Genomic DNA, 14,872 nt, shown 5'->3' with positions numbered 1-14,872 from the left:
GTGGCTCTGGGTACATACCTTACTGTTTTGAGTGTGAGGAAAGTGGCTCTGGGTACTTTACTGTGTGTTGAGTGTGTGGAACACCGTTCTGGGTACTTACTTTAAAGTGTGTTGAGTATGTGGAGGGTGGCTCTGGGTACTTTACTGTGTTTTGAGTGTGTGGAGGGCGGCTCTGGGTACTTTACTGTGTTTTGAGTGTGTGGAGGGTGGCTCTGGGTACTTTACTGTGTTTTGAGTGTGTAGAGGGTGCCTCTGGGTACTTTACTATGTGTTAAGTGTGTTACTTTACTGTGTTTTGAGTGTGAGTAGGGTGGCTCTGGGTACTCACTTTATTGTGTGTTGATTGTGTGGAGGGAGGCTGTGGGTACTGTACTTGTGTTGAGTGTGTGGATTAGGCTCTATTTACTTACTTTAATGTGTGTTGAGTCAGTGGAGGATGGCTCTGGGTGCTTTACTGTGCATTGAGTGTGTGCAGGGCGGCTTTGGGTACTTACTTTACTTGTTTTGAGTGTGGAAGGAGGCTCTGGGAACTTTATTTGTGTTGACTGTGCAGAGCGTGGCTCTGGGTATTCTACTGTGTTGAGAGCGTGGAGGGTGTCTCTGGGTACTATACTGTGGGGTGAGTGTGTGGACAGCGGCTCTGGTTACCTTATTGTGTGTTTAGTGTGTGGAGGGAGGCTCTGGGGACTTTACTGTGTTTTGTGTGGAGAGTGGCTGTGGGTACTTACTTTACTGCGTATTGAGTATATGGAATGCGGCTCAGGGTACTTTACTGTATGTTGAGAGTGTGGAGGGTGGCTCTGGGCATTTTACTGTGTGTTGAATGCATGGAGGGTGGCTCTGAGTACTTTACTATGTGTTAAGTGTGTGGAGGGTGGCACTGGGTACTTAATTTACTGTGAGTTGAGAGTGTGGAGGGAGACTCTGGGTACTTTACTCTGCATTGGGTGTGTGGAGTGTGGCTCTTGGTACTTTACTGTGCGTTGAATGTTTGGAGGGTGGCTCTGTTTACTTACTTTACTGGCTCTTGAGTGTATGGAGGGAGGCATCGGGTACTTAATTTTCTGTGTTGAGTGTGTGGAGGGTGGTTCACTGTACTTAACTGTGTGTTGGGTGTGTGGAGAGTGACTCTGAGTACTTTACTGTGTCTTTAGTGTGTGGAGTGACTCTGTGGGTACTTACTTTACTGTGTGTTGAGTGTGTGGAGAGTGGCTGTGAGTACTTTACTATGAGTTGAGTGAGTTGAGGGAAGCTCTGGGTATTCTACTGTGTGTTCAGAGTGTGGAGGACGGCTCTGGGTACTTTACTGTGTGTTGATTGTATGGATGGTGACTCTGGGTACTTTACTGTGTGTTGAGTGTGTGGAGGGTGGCTCTGAGTACTTATTTTATTGTGTGTTGAGTGTGTAGAGGGAGGCTCTGGGTATTTACTTCACTGTGTTTTGAGTGTGGAGAGAGGCTCTGGGAACTTTACTTGTGTTGAGTGTGTGGAGGGTGGCTCTGGGAACTTTACTTGTGTTGAGTGTGTGGAGGGTGGCTCTGGGTACTTTACTGTGTTGAGTGTGTGGAAGGAGGCTCTATTTACTTACTTTATTGTGTTTTGAGTGTGTGGAGGGCGAGTTTGGGTACTTTACTGAGTGTTGAGTGTGTGGAGGGTGGCTCTGGTTATCTACTTTACTGTGAGTTGAGTGCATGGAGGGATGCTCTGGTTACTTACCTTACTGTGTGTTGTGTGTGTGGAGGTTGGCTCTGGGTACTTACTTTACAGTGTGTTGAGTATGTGGAGGGTGGCTCTCGGTAGTTTACTGTGTGCTGAGTGTGTGGAGTGAGGCTCTGGGTACTTTACTGTGTTGACTGCGTGGAGAGTTGCTATGGGTACTTTACGATGAGATGAGTGAGTGGAGGGAGGCTCTGGGTATTCTACTGTGTGTTAAGAGTGTTAGAGGGTCTCTCTGAGTACTTTACTGCGTGTTAAGTGTGTGCAGGGAGGCTCTGGGTACGCACTTTACAGTGTGTTGAGTGTGTGGAGGGCGCCTCTGGGTACTTAACTGTGTTGAGTGTGTGGTGAATGGCTCTGGGTACTTTACTGTGTCTTTAGTGTGTGGAGTGAGGAGGTTCTGGATACTCTACTGTGTGTTGAGTGTCAGGATGGTGGCTCTGGGTACTTTACCGTGAGTTGAGTTAGTGGAGGGTTGATGTGGGTACTTTACTGTGTTGAGTGTGTGGAGGGTGGCTATGTGTACTTTACTAAGTCCTGAGTGTGTGTGGAGGGTGGCTTTTGGTGTTTTACTGTGTGATGAGTGTGTGGAGGGAGGCTAAGTAACGAATAAGTTTATTCAGGTACAAACAAATAGTTACATAGATTATCATACATAGCAGCATATGTGTAGAGAACCTAGGATAACCGAAAAAAATCAGACAGTGACTTATTTCCATTGGGGTCCTTTTACCTTATTATTATTATATAAAGGTTATAATATCTTATTATTATTCTATAATGGAGATAACATCTTATTATCATAATAAAAAGACTATCTACTACACGAGGGTCATTAAGACTATCTACAATACGAGGGTCATTACTACTAATAAGGTAAAATTACACGTGTGTTAGCTAAAAACAAAAAAAAAAAAAAAATCATTCCCTTTCCTTTCTGTAGCTACTTTCATCAGACAACTTTTGACACTCTTCTTGAACTCGTTCATGCTATGACTGGCTTTGACATGTGCAGGCAGTCTGTTCCATTCCTTTATTGCTGTACAGTAAAACATGTTTGCAGCCTGGCCACTGAATGTGGATACTACAAAGTTGTGTTCTCTCCCCCCTAGTACTATCATTGCTTTGGTACCCAGGCTGACAAAATTGGCAGCAAGATATTCTGGACTCTGGGTATTTACTGTGTGTTGAGTGTGCGGAGGCTGGCTCTAGGGACTTACTTTACTGTGTGTTGAGTGTGTGGAGGGAGGCTCTGAGTACTTTACTGAGTGATGAGTGTATGGAGACTGACTCTGGGTAATTTACTGTGTGCTGACTCTGTGGAGGGTGGCTCTGGGTACTTTACTGTGTGTTGATTGTGTGGAGGGTGGTTCTGGGTACTTTACTGTGCGTTGAGTGTGTGGAGGAGGCTCTGGGTACTTTACTGTGTGTTGATTGTGTGGAGGGTGGCTCTGGGTACTTTACTGTGCACTGAGTGTGTGGAGGAGGCTCTGGGTACTTTACTGTGTTGAGTGTGTGGAGGGTATTTCTGGGTACTTACTATACTGTGAGTTGAGTGTGTGGAGAGTGCCTCTGGGTACTTACTTTACAGAATGTTGAGTGTGCCTCAGGGTACTCTTCTGTCTGTTGAGTGTGTAGAGGGTACTTTACTGAGAGTTGAGTGACTGGAGGGAGGCTCTGGTTACTTTACTGTGTTGATTGTGTGGAGGGAGGCTCTGGGTACTTTACTGTGTGTTTACCTGGAGAGAGTTCTGGGGGTCAACACCCCCGCGGCCGGGTCTGTGACCAGGCCTCATGGTGAATCAGGGCCTGATCAACCAGGCTCTTGCTGCTGGGTGCACGCAATCCAACGTATGAACCACAGCCCGGCTGGTCAGGTTCCGACTTTAGGTGCTTGTCCAGTGCCTGCTTGAAGACAACCAGGGGTCTATTGCTAATCCCCCTTATGTATGCTGGGAGGCAGTTGAACAGTCTTGGGCCCCTGACACTTATTGTGTTGTCTCTTAAAGTGCTAGTGAAACCCCTACTTTTCATTGGGGGGATGTTGCATCGTCTGCCGAGTCTTCTGCTTTTTGTAAGGAGTGATTTTCGTGTGCAAGTTTGGTACTAGTCCCTCTAGGATTTTCCAGGTGTAGATAATCATGTATCTCTCCCGCCTGAGTTCCAGGGAGTACAGGTTCAGGAACTTCAAGTGCTCCTAGTAATTGACTTGTTTTATCTCAGTTATGCACGCCGTGAAGGTTCTCAGTACATTTTCTAGGTCAGCAATTTCACCCGCCTTGAAAGGTGTTGTTAGTGTGCAGCAATATTCCAGCCTAGATAGAACAAGCGACCTGAAGAGTGTAATCATGGGCTTGGCATACCTAGTTTGGAAGGTTCTCTTTACCCATCCCATTTTTCTAGCAGATGCAATTGATACAATGTTATGGTCCTTGAAGGTGAGATCCTCCGACATGATCACTCCCAGGTCTTTGACGGTAGTTTTTCGCTCTATTGTGTGGTTGGAATTTGTTTCATACTCTGATGAAGTTTTAATTTCCTCATGTTTTCCATATCGGAGTAACTGAAATTTCTCATCGTTGAACTTCATATTGTTTTCTGCAGCCCATTGAAAGATTTGGTTTATGTCTGCCTGGAGCCTTGTAGTGTCTGCAATGGAAGGCACTGTCATGCAGATTCGGGTGTCATCTGCAAAGGAAGACACGGTGCTGTGGCTTACATCCTTGTCTATGTCAGATATGAGGATGAGAAACAAGATGGGAGCAAGTACTGTGCCTTGTGGAACAGAGCTTTTAACCGTAGCCGCCTCAGACTTGACTCTGTTGGCTACTACTACTTTTCCTGTTATTCCTTTGGCACGCATTTTGTGCGCTATTACGCCATGGTCACACTTGTCGAAGGCTTTTGCAATGTCTGTATATACTACATCTGCATTCTTTTTGTCTTCTAGTGCATCTAGGACCTTGTCGTAGTGATCCAATAGTTGAGACAGACAGGAGCGACCTGTTCTAAACCCATGTTGCCCTGGGTTGTGTAACTGATGGGTTTCTAGATGGGTGGTGATCTTGCTTCTTAGGACCCTTTCAAAGATTTTTATGATATGGGATGTTAGTGCTATCGGTCTGTAGTTCTTTGCTGTTGCTTTACTGCCCCCTTTGTGGAGTGGGGCTATGTCTGTTGTTTTTAGTAACTGTGGGACGACCCCCGTGTCCATGCTCCCTCTCCATAGGATGGTAAAGGCTCGTGATAGGGGCTTCTTGCAGTTCTTGATGAACACGGAGTTCCATGAGTCTGGCCCTGGGGCAGAGTGCATGGGCATGTCATTTATCGCCTGTTCGAAGTCACTTGGCGTCAGGATAACATCTGATAGGCTTGTGTTAACCAAATTCTGTGACTCTCATAAAAAATTCATGTAGAATTTCGACTCTCGGTCTGGTCAACGGAATACTAAAAACTGAGTCATATTGGGACCCATCTGTGTAGGACCCATCTTGTTTAAGTAGGGGCCCAATACTGGATGTTGTTCTCGACTTTGAATTGGCATAAGAAAAGAAATACTTTGGGCTTCTTTCGATTTCATTTATGGCTTTTAGTTCTTCCAGCGATTCCTGACTCCTATAAGATTCCTTTAGCTTAAGTTCGATGTTTGCTATTTCTCTGACCGGTGTCTCCCTACGCATTGCAGATATATTGGCCTCCTTTAAATGCTCTGTTATTCTTTTCCGTCGCCTGTAAAGGGAGCGCCTGTCTCTTTCTATTTTACATCTACGCCTCCTTTTTCTTAAAGGAATATGCCTTGAGCATACATCGAGTGCCACAGAGTTAATCTGTTCTAGGCAGTAGTTGGGGTCTGTGTTGCTTAGTCTATCTTCCCAGCTTATATCATTCAGGACTTGGTTTACTTGGCCCCACTTTATGTTTTTGTTACTGAAGTTGAATTTGTGAAAGCTCCCTCGTGACTGATCCCATTTTGTCGGTCTGGGGATACACGCATACATGTCTGAACCTAGATTATGTTGTGATCTGAGTATATTGTTTTTGATATGGTGACATTTCGTATCAAATCATCATTGTTAGTGAAGATGAGGTCCAGTGTATTCTCCAATCTAGTAGGATCTATTATTTGCTGGTTTAAGGTGAATTTTGTGCAGACACTTGAAAGCATGTGTGTGTGTGAGTTATCATCTAATCTGCCTCCTGGTGTCATCACTACAACATTATTTGCTATATTCCTCCGTTTTAGGTGCTTTAAGTTGAAATCCCCCAACAGCAAGATGCTGGGGGCAGGAGCCGGAAGATTTTCCAGACAGTGGTCAATTTTCATCAGCTGTTCCTTGAACTGTTGGGACGTTGCATCCGGAGGCTTGTAAACTACCACAATGACTAGATTTTGGTTCTCGATCTTTACTGCTAAAACTTCAACTACATCATTTGAGGCATTTAGCAGTTCTGTGCAAATAAGTGACTCTGCAATATAGTGGCTGTGGCTACCCAGGTTATCCCATGGTCTGGATGTTTTGTATCTTTTTGTCCCCTTTAGACGGTGTGCCTGGCAATTTAAGTTATAGCACTGTGTTTCCTGTACTGAAGAGGGACAGATTTCAGGGTGAAAAAGCTTACAAGAAGGGAGTTTGCATTTTCCTGTTGTCATATGGGCATGACATTTTCTAGGGTGGTCAAAGTTACATGTCCCATCCGTTTTTCCAGATATCCCATGCCTACAGATACCAAGTGCATAATATTTGCACAGGCTTGGTTTCTGTTTGCCTTGGATTTTTGTGACTGTATTCCCTGTTGGTGCATGTTTTCCTGTCTCATTTCTATCCTCACTAGTACCTTTGATATACCTTTGAAGAATTTCGAGAGTATATCTACTCTCCGAGCCCGACCATAGACCAGGCTCGTCTGGTGCTTGCCTGGTCAACCAGGCTGTTGCTGCTGGAGGCCTGCTGCCCCACATATCCATTACAGCCTGGTTGATCTGGCACCTGGTGAAGATACTTGTCTAGTTTCTTCTTGAAGGCTTCAACACTTGATCCAGCAGTGTTTCTGATATCTTCTGGTAAGATGTTGAAAAGTCTGGGACCCCGGATGTTGATACAGTGTTCCTTAATTGTTCCCACCGCAACCCCTGCTCCTCACTGGGTTTATTTTACACTTCCTCCCATATGTCTCACTCCAGTATGTTGTTATGGCAGTGTGCAGATTTGGGACCAAGCCCTCGAGTACCTTCCAGGTATATATTATCATGTACCTCTCTCTCCTCCTCTCCAATGAGTACATGTTCAAGACTTGCAGGCGTTCCCAGTAGTTTAGGTGCTTTACTGGCTCAATGTGAGCCGTAAACGAGCTCTGTATTTGTTCCAGCTCCGATATTTCTCCTGCCCTGAACGGGGCCGTCAGCACTGAGCAATATTCTAAGTGAGGGAGCACTAGCGATTTGAAGAGTGTCACCATCAGCATTATTTCCCTTGTTTTGAAAGTTCTCAATACCCACCCAGTCATTTTCCTGCATTCCTCCATGCATGCAGTTACTGTCTACCAGGACAGCACCTCCAGCCTCACAGTAACTTTCTACCAGGACAGCACCTCCAGCCTTACAGTTCCTGACTACCTGGCCAGCATCTCCAGTCATACAGTAACTGTCGGCCAGGACACCATCCAGCCCAGACTTTTTATTTTCCCATCTATTATAGAATGCTTCCAGGTTTTCTATGAAGGCCGCTTTGATGTTATCCACTTTTAATACCAATGCGATTTTAGTCCACAGATTGATCTCATTTGGGCATACCCAAAAACACTTCCCTGTTTTAATACCTCTCGTAGATAATTCTTGGATATCTGCACATGAGGCGTGAGCCTAATTTCCACAAAGGTTGCATGTAATCCATGTGGAAGCCCGCTTGTTCGTTTGGCTGCAGACTACAGAGGATTTCATAATGTGATTTTAATAGTTGATTTACTGTATTCTACTAATAACCTCTTGAATATTCTACTAATAACCTCCTTAAAGTGAAGATCTGGCTATTTGTATTTCTATTTGTATTTTTACTTGAACATTTGGACAAGCTTACCGCTCTAGTAGTTACTGCTTTAGTAGTTACTGTTGTGTGTTGAGTATGTGGAGGGAGGCTCTAGGTACTTTACTGTGTGTTGAGTGTGTGGAGGGAGGCTCTGGATATTTTACTGTGTTGAGTGTGTGGAGGGTGGATATGGATACTTAACTGTGTGTTGAGTGCATGGGGGAGGCTCTGGGTACTTTACTGTGTGCTGAGTGTGTGGAGGGTGGCTCTGGATACTTCACTGTGTCTTGAGTGCATGGAGAGAGGCTCTGGATATTTTACTGTGTGTTGAGTGTGTTTAGGGAGGCTCTGGTTACTTTACCGTGTGTGGATTGTGTGGAGGGTAGCTCTTGGCACATATACTGTGTACTAAGTGCGTGAAGTGCGGTTAAGTGTGCATAACTGTGTGTTGAGTATGGAGGGAGGCTCTGGATACTTACTTGACTATGTGTAGGATGGCTCTGGGTACTTATTTTATTGTGTGTCGAGTGTGTGGTGGGTGGCTCTGGGTACTTTACTGCGTGTTAATTGTGTGGACGGCAGATCTGGGTACTTTACTGTGTGTTGAGTGTGTGGAGGGTGGCTCTGGGTACTTTACTGTGTTTTGAGTGTGTGGAGGGAGGATCTATTTAGTTTACCGTGGTTTGAGTGTGTGAAGGGCGGCTTTGGGTACTTTACTGTGTGTTGAGTGTGTTGAGGGAGGCTCTGGGTGCTTACTTTACTGTGTGTTGAGTGTGTGGAGAGAGGCTCTGAGTACTTTACTGTGTTTTGTGTGTGTGGAGGGTGGCTCTGGGTACTTTACTGTGTGTTGAGTGTATGGAGGGTGGCTCTGGGTACTTTACTGTGTGTTAAGTGTGTGGAGGGCCGATCTGGGTATGTTATTGTGTGCAGAGTGTGTGGTGGGTGGCTCTGGGTACTAATTTTACTGTGTGTTGAGCGTGTGTAGGGATGCTCTGGGTACTTTACTGTGTGTTAAATGTGTTGAAGGAGGCTCTGGGTACTTACTGTACTGTGTGTTAATTGTGTGGAGGGTGGCTCTGGGTACTTACTGTACTGTGTGTTGAGTGTGTGGAGGTAGTTTCTGGGTACTTTACTTGTGCTGAGTGTGTGGAGGGTGGCTCTGGGCACTTTATTGTGTGTTGAGTGTTTGGAGGGAGGATCTATTTGCTTTACCGTTGTTTGAGTGTGTGAAGGGCGGCTTTGGGTACTTTACTGTGTTGAGTGTGTGGAGGGTGGCTCTGGGTGCTTACTTTACTGTGTTGAGTGTGTGGAGGGAGGCTCTGGGTACTTTACTGTGTGTTAAGTGTGTGGTGGGGCGTTTTGGGAACGTTACTGTATGTTGAGTATGTGGAGGGATGCTCTGGGTACTTTACTGTGTGTTAAGTGTGTGGAGGGCGGCTTTATGTGCTCACTTTTGTGTGTGTTGAGTGTGTGGAGGGAGGCTCTGGGAACATACTTTACTGTGTTTTGAGTGTGTGGAGGGAGGCTCTGGGCACTTTACTTTTGTTGAGTGTGTGGCTCTGTGTACTTTACTGTGTGTTGAGTGTGTTTACCTGGAGAGGGTTTTGGGGGTTAATGCCCCCGCGGCCCGGTCTGAGACCAGACCTCATGTTGGATCAGGGCCTGATCAACCAGGCTGTTACTGCTGGCCGCATGCAAACTGACGTACGAACCACGGCCTGGTTGGTCAGGTACCGACTTTAGGTGCCTGTCCAGTGCCTTCTTGAAGACAGCCAGGGGTCTCCTGGTAATCCCCCTTATGTATGCTGGTAGGCAATTGAACAGTCTTGGGTCCCGGTCACTTATTGTGTCTCTCAGTGTATTCGTGGCGCCCCTGCGTTTCATCGGAGGAATGTTGCATCTCCTGCCGAGTCTTTAGCTTTCATATGGAGTGATTTTCGAGTGCAGGTTTGGTACCAATCGCTCCAGGACCTTCCAAATGTATATTATCATGCATCTCTTTCACCTGCATTCGAGGGAATACAGATCAAGGACCTTCAACCATTCCCAGTAGCCTTATCGCACTTATGTGTGCCGTGAAAGTTCTTTGCACACTCTCCAGGTCTGCATTCTACGCTGGAATACAGCAGTATTCCAGCCTAGAGAGCACAAGTGATTTGAAGAGAATCATCATGGGCTTCGCATCTCTAGTTTTGAAGGTTCTCATTATCTATCCTATCGTTTTCCTAGCGGATGAGGTAGATACATTGCTGTGGTCTTTGAATGCGAGATCCTCTGACATTATCACTCCCAGGTCCTTCACATTACTTTTTCGCTCTATTGTATGGTTAGGATTTGTGGTATGCCCTGACACATTTTTAATTTCTTCAAGTTTACCATATCTGAGTATATAGTTGAAATTTCTCCTCGTTGAACTTGCTGTTGTTTTGAGTGGCCCATTCGAAGATATGGTTGATGTCTGATTGGAGTCTCGCGGTGTCTTCGATGGAGGTCACTGCCATGGTGATCCGGGTGTCATCCGCAAAGGAAGACACAGAGCTATAGCTTACATCTGTCTTATGTCAGAAATGAGGATGAGGAATAGAATAGGAGCGAGTGAGCGAGTACTGTGCCTTGTGGAAGAGAGCTTTTTACCATGGCTGCCAGGGACTTTACTCTGTTTACTATTACTATCTGTGTTCTATTTGTCAGGAAGTTATAGATCCATCTACCAACTTTTCCCGTTATTCCTTTATCCTGCATTTTGTGTGCTATTACACCATGGTCACACTTATCGAAAGCTTTTGGTAATTCTGTGTATACTACATCTGTATTTTGTTTATCCTCTACAGCATCCAGGACCTTGTCATAGTGGTCCAGTAGCTTGGACAGGCAGGAGCGACCTGCTCTAAACCCGTATTGCCCTGGGCTGTGTAACTGATGGGTATCTACGTGGTTGGCTATCTTGCTTCTTAGAACCCTCTCAAAGATTTTGATGATATGGGATGTTAGTGTTATCAGTCTGTAGTTCTTTGCAATTGCTTTACTGCTATCTTTGTGGAGTGGGGCTATATCTGTTGTTTTTATTGTGTGTGGGATGACCCGTGTCCATGTTCCCTCTCCATAAAATGCTGAAGGCACACGATAGGGACTTCTTGCAATTCTTGATGAACACGGAGTTCCACGAGTCTGGGCCTGGGGCAGAGTGCATGGACATGTCATTAATTCCCTCTTCAAAATCATGTGGAGCTAGAATAATATCCGAGAGTTTTGGGATGACCAGATTTTGGGTTTCGTTCATAAAGAATTCATTTGGATTGTCGACCCTTAGAGTGGGCAGTGGCTCGCTGAACACTGAGTAATATTGGGACCTTAGTATCTCACTCATTTCTTGGCTATCAACTGTGTGGAGGGAGGCTCTATTTACTTTACTGTGTTTTGAGTGTGTGGAGGGTGGCTTTGGGTACTTACTTTACTGTGTGTTGAGTGTGTGGAAGGAGGCTCTGGGTACTTATTTTACTGTGTGTTGAGTGCGTGGAGGGAGGCTCTGGGTACTTACTTTACTGTGTGTTGAGTGTGTGGAGGGAGGCTCTGGGTACTTACTTTACTGTGTGTTGAGTGTGTGGAGGGAGTCTCTGGGTACTTACTTTACTGTGTGTTGAGTGTGTGGAGGGAGGCTCTGGGTACTTACTTTACTGTGTGTTGAGTGTGTGGAGGGAGGCTCTCGGTACTTACTTTAGTGTGTGTTGAGTGGGTGGAGGGAGGCTCTGGGTACTTTACTGTGTTTTGAATGTTTGGAAGGCGGCTTTGGGTACTTACTTTACTGTGTGTTGAGTGTGTGGAGGGTGGCTCTGGGTGCTTACTTTACTGTATGTTGAGTGTGTGGAGGGAGGCTCTGGGTACTTACTTTACTGTGTTGAGTGTGTGGAGGGAGGCTCTGGGTACTTACTTTACTGTGTTGAGTGTGTGGAGGGAGGCTCTGGGTACTTACTTTACTGTGTGGAGTGTGTGGAGGGAGGCTCTGGGTACTTACTTTACTGTGTGGAGTGTGTGGAGGGAGGCTCTGGGTACTTACTTTACTGTGTGTTGAGTGTGTGGAGGGCAGCTTTGGGTACTTTACTGTGTGATGAGTGTGTGGAGGGTGGTTCTGGGTGCTTACTTTACTGTGTGTTGAGTGTGTGGAGAGAGGCTCTGGGTACTTACTTTACTGTGTGTTGAGTGTGTGGAGGGCAGCTTTGGGTACTTTACTGTGTGATGAGTGTGTGGAGGGTGGTTCTGGGTGCTTACTTTACTGTGTGTTGAGTGTGTGGAGAGAGGCTCTGGGTGCTTACTTTACTGTATGTTGAGTGTGTGGAGGGAGGCTCTGGGTACTTACTTTACTGTGTGTTGAGTGTGTGGAGGACGGCTCTGGGAACGGCCGTGTTTTCGTCTTGATCGTTGTTCTTCTGCTCTCTGTTTTTTCTCACATGTTTCTGAAATATTTGGTACATACACGTTAGTAACTTACTACATTCAAAATCAAAATCTAGTTAAAACATTAACCTGAAGCAGTGATGGGCACAGTTCCGCTAATATGCTAACTGCTAATTAGTGGAACTAACTTTTTGTTTAGGGATTAGTGTTTCCGCTAACTTCGGAAACCGTTATCGGACCAATAAGCTTCCGCTAAATAAAGTTCCACTAACGTTGTTGGTAGTCGGAAAGCAATGCCTTTTCAACGGTGCACGTGTTTTTTTCCTGTCTGTTGTGGGCATTTCTCCAACAGTCAGTCAGGTACGCTATTGGCTGACTACATGTAAACGTGACTTGTCAACGCAGCAGCAGCAACATCTGAGCAACACTGTTATAGTCTTACAGTGTCAGCGATCACTGGGGTGCGTTGTCACTTATCGTCATAAACAGGGGAGGCGTTTCTGTTCCGCCTGAGGGTGTTGATGAGAAGTCTTCAGTGGCCATGGTTGAAGCAGAGGCTGCTCAGGCTGAGGGCCAGGAGTCGCTCAACCCGTGGCCCCACTTGGATATCTATTTTGTCCTCAAGTCAAGAGACATTTTCTAAATTTTGGTGGGTATTGAAAGTTATGACAGTTTAGAAGTACAGGACCGTTTCCAGTGTAATAAAGTAACCAAGTAAAACTACCTGAGTACGCTACTTTAGTAACTTTTCTCGGTGTTTACTTTTCAAAAATTACTGATGATGTAACGAGTAACGTATCGTTATCAGATTGTAGTGAATTTCAGTAGTTTTTAAAAAGTAAATACCAAAAAAGTTGATTAAGTACAGTACTCAAGTAGTTTACTTTGTTCCTTTTAAACACTGGTACTTATACTTGAGAATTAAAGATGAGTACTGCTTGCAACACTGTCCTTTCCATTAGCCTAAAAAATTAACATAATTTCACTTTTTGTCAGAGTTTTCTTTGTTTACATTTTCTGTAGTGGAACTGTGTGGGTTTTCAGTTTTTTTCAATCTTACCCACGTTAGAAAGTTATTAAAGTAATAGTCCCAAAATCTACTAATATTTTTGTCTTTCTAATGTATTCATGATACATTAACCTCATTATTAGTCAACAACTGATCATCATATGACCTTGACATTCCATATCTTATTAGGAAGCTCTCCAGGTCTGTTCTAAAAGTCTTAAAAGTAAAAGCAAAATACCTAAAAACTAAACTGAATCTGAATGCATTTGAAAAAGTTAGCGGTTAGCATTTAGCATTAGATTCTGCTAATTTTTTGGCCGTTTAGCGGTAGCGGAGCTAATTTTTTAGTTAGCAGATTAGCGGTTAGCAAAGCTAGCTATTCGGTTAGGTGTGCCTACCACTGACCTCAAGTTTATCACTTATTTTTAAACAGGACTGCAAATGATATATATAATTTTAGATATTGCATCCATATAACCGACACTAGTGCCTTGGATATTGAAATAAAATATATTTTCTCAACGTTTGCTTGCATCTTCATGACTCTTGATATTATGACTTCATACATATCACAGAAGTGGTGGAGTTCTAACCTATGGTCAGTACGGTCCAGTGTATAACACACTGGCCGGCCCAGTTTCAGCGCTCACTATGGTTAGTGTGGTCTAGTATATAACCCCATGGCCTGCCAGTATCAGCACTCACTTACCATGGTCAGTATGGTCCAGTATATAACACACTGGCCTGCCAGTATCAGCACTCACTTGTCTTCAAGCTCCCACTCATGTCTTCAAGCTCCCACTCATGTCTTCAAGCTCCCACTCATGTCTTCAAGCTCCCACTCCCAAATGCTGTGACTTATTCGTATTTTATTTTAGAAGTATGAAAAATGTAACCCCATTTTTCCCTTATGTTCTACGGTTCAGTTTAAACTTTTTTTTCAGTTAGAGGCATTTTCAGGGAGGTAACTACCATCTTCTCTATACTGACTATAAACTGGTTGGAAACTAAACCTAAGGCCACTCTACCACTAATACATGGTGGCTAGGAAAGGAAGACAACTTGTCTTATTTAGGTAAAGTTAGCAGACCGTGATGATAACTGAAGGTTCCTCATAGACACAAGTTACTCACCACCGACAGCACATATACATCTACCTATTATCCCTTATGGCCCAGTTTCAATGCAATTATAAAAATTCATAAATAATTGCAACCAAATTCACTGTAAACAGGATGACATTGGAACATTACTATTAATTTGTAAGAAGCTTTCTCTGCAGCAGTGAGCCATAACTCAATGGAAGAATGTAGGCTTCATGCATAAGCATAGGCTTCAATTCCCATACAATTTATTATTAAATTCATTCATTACTAACCTCTACAGGTATTACTAGTTTTCTAAATGCATTGGAGACATATAATTGATTTAGTCAAAATATTGAAAAAAAAATACGATTTACTGAGAATCACTGAAATAACTGTTTACCCGGAGAATTCCGGGGGTCAACGCCCCCGGGCCCGGTCTGTGACCAGGCCTCATGGTGGATCAGGGCCTGATCAACCAGGCTCTTGCTGCTGGGTGCACGCAATCCAACGTACGAACCACAGCCCGGCTAGTCAGGTACCGACTTTAGGTGCTTGTCCAGTGCCTGCTTGAAGACAACCAGGGGTCTATTGCTAATCCCCCTTATGTATGCTGGGAGGCAGCTGAACAGTCTTGGGCCCCTGAC

At 44.6% G+C, this 14,872-nt stretch overlaps 2 protein-coding genes across 3 annotated transcripts in view; both read right to left on the bottom strand.

Annotated features, from left to right (window-relative positions):
* The window catches only part of LOC128688223 (uncharacterized), a 598,240-nt gene that overhangs the window by 301,737 nt on the left and 281,631 nt on the right, over positions 1-14,872 (bottom strand). The gene's annotated exons all lie outside the window — the stretch shown is intronic.
* LOC128688225 (transcription initiation factor IIA subunit 1) overlaps positions 1-14,872 on the bottom strand; it is a 262,849-nt gene that overhangs the window by 131,958 nt on the left and 116,019 nt on the right. For both annotated transcript variants that reach the window (XM_070086548.1, XM_070086549.1), the window contains exon 2: positions 12,094-12,190. In XM_070086548.1, coding sequence (XP_069942649.1) covers positions 12,094-12,190 — 97 coding nt within the window. The remainder of the gene's footprint in view (positions 1-12,093; positions 12,191-14,872) is intronic.

Source organism: Cherax quadricarinatus, chromosome 19 (genome assembly GCF_038502225.1).
Source record: "Cherax quadricarinatus isolate ZL_2023a chromosome 19, ASM3850222v1, whole genome shotgun sequence".
Classification (NCBI taxonomy): Eukaryota; Metazoa; Arthropoda; class Malacostraca; order Decapoda; family Parastacidae; genus Cherax; species Cherax quadricarinatus.
This window is presented reverse-complemented; position numbering and strand designations above follow the sequence as displayed.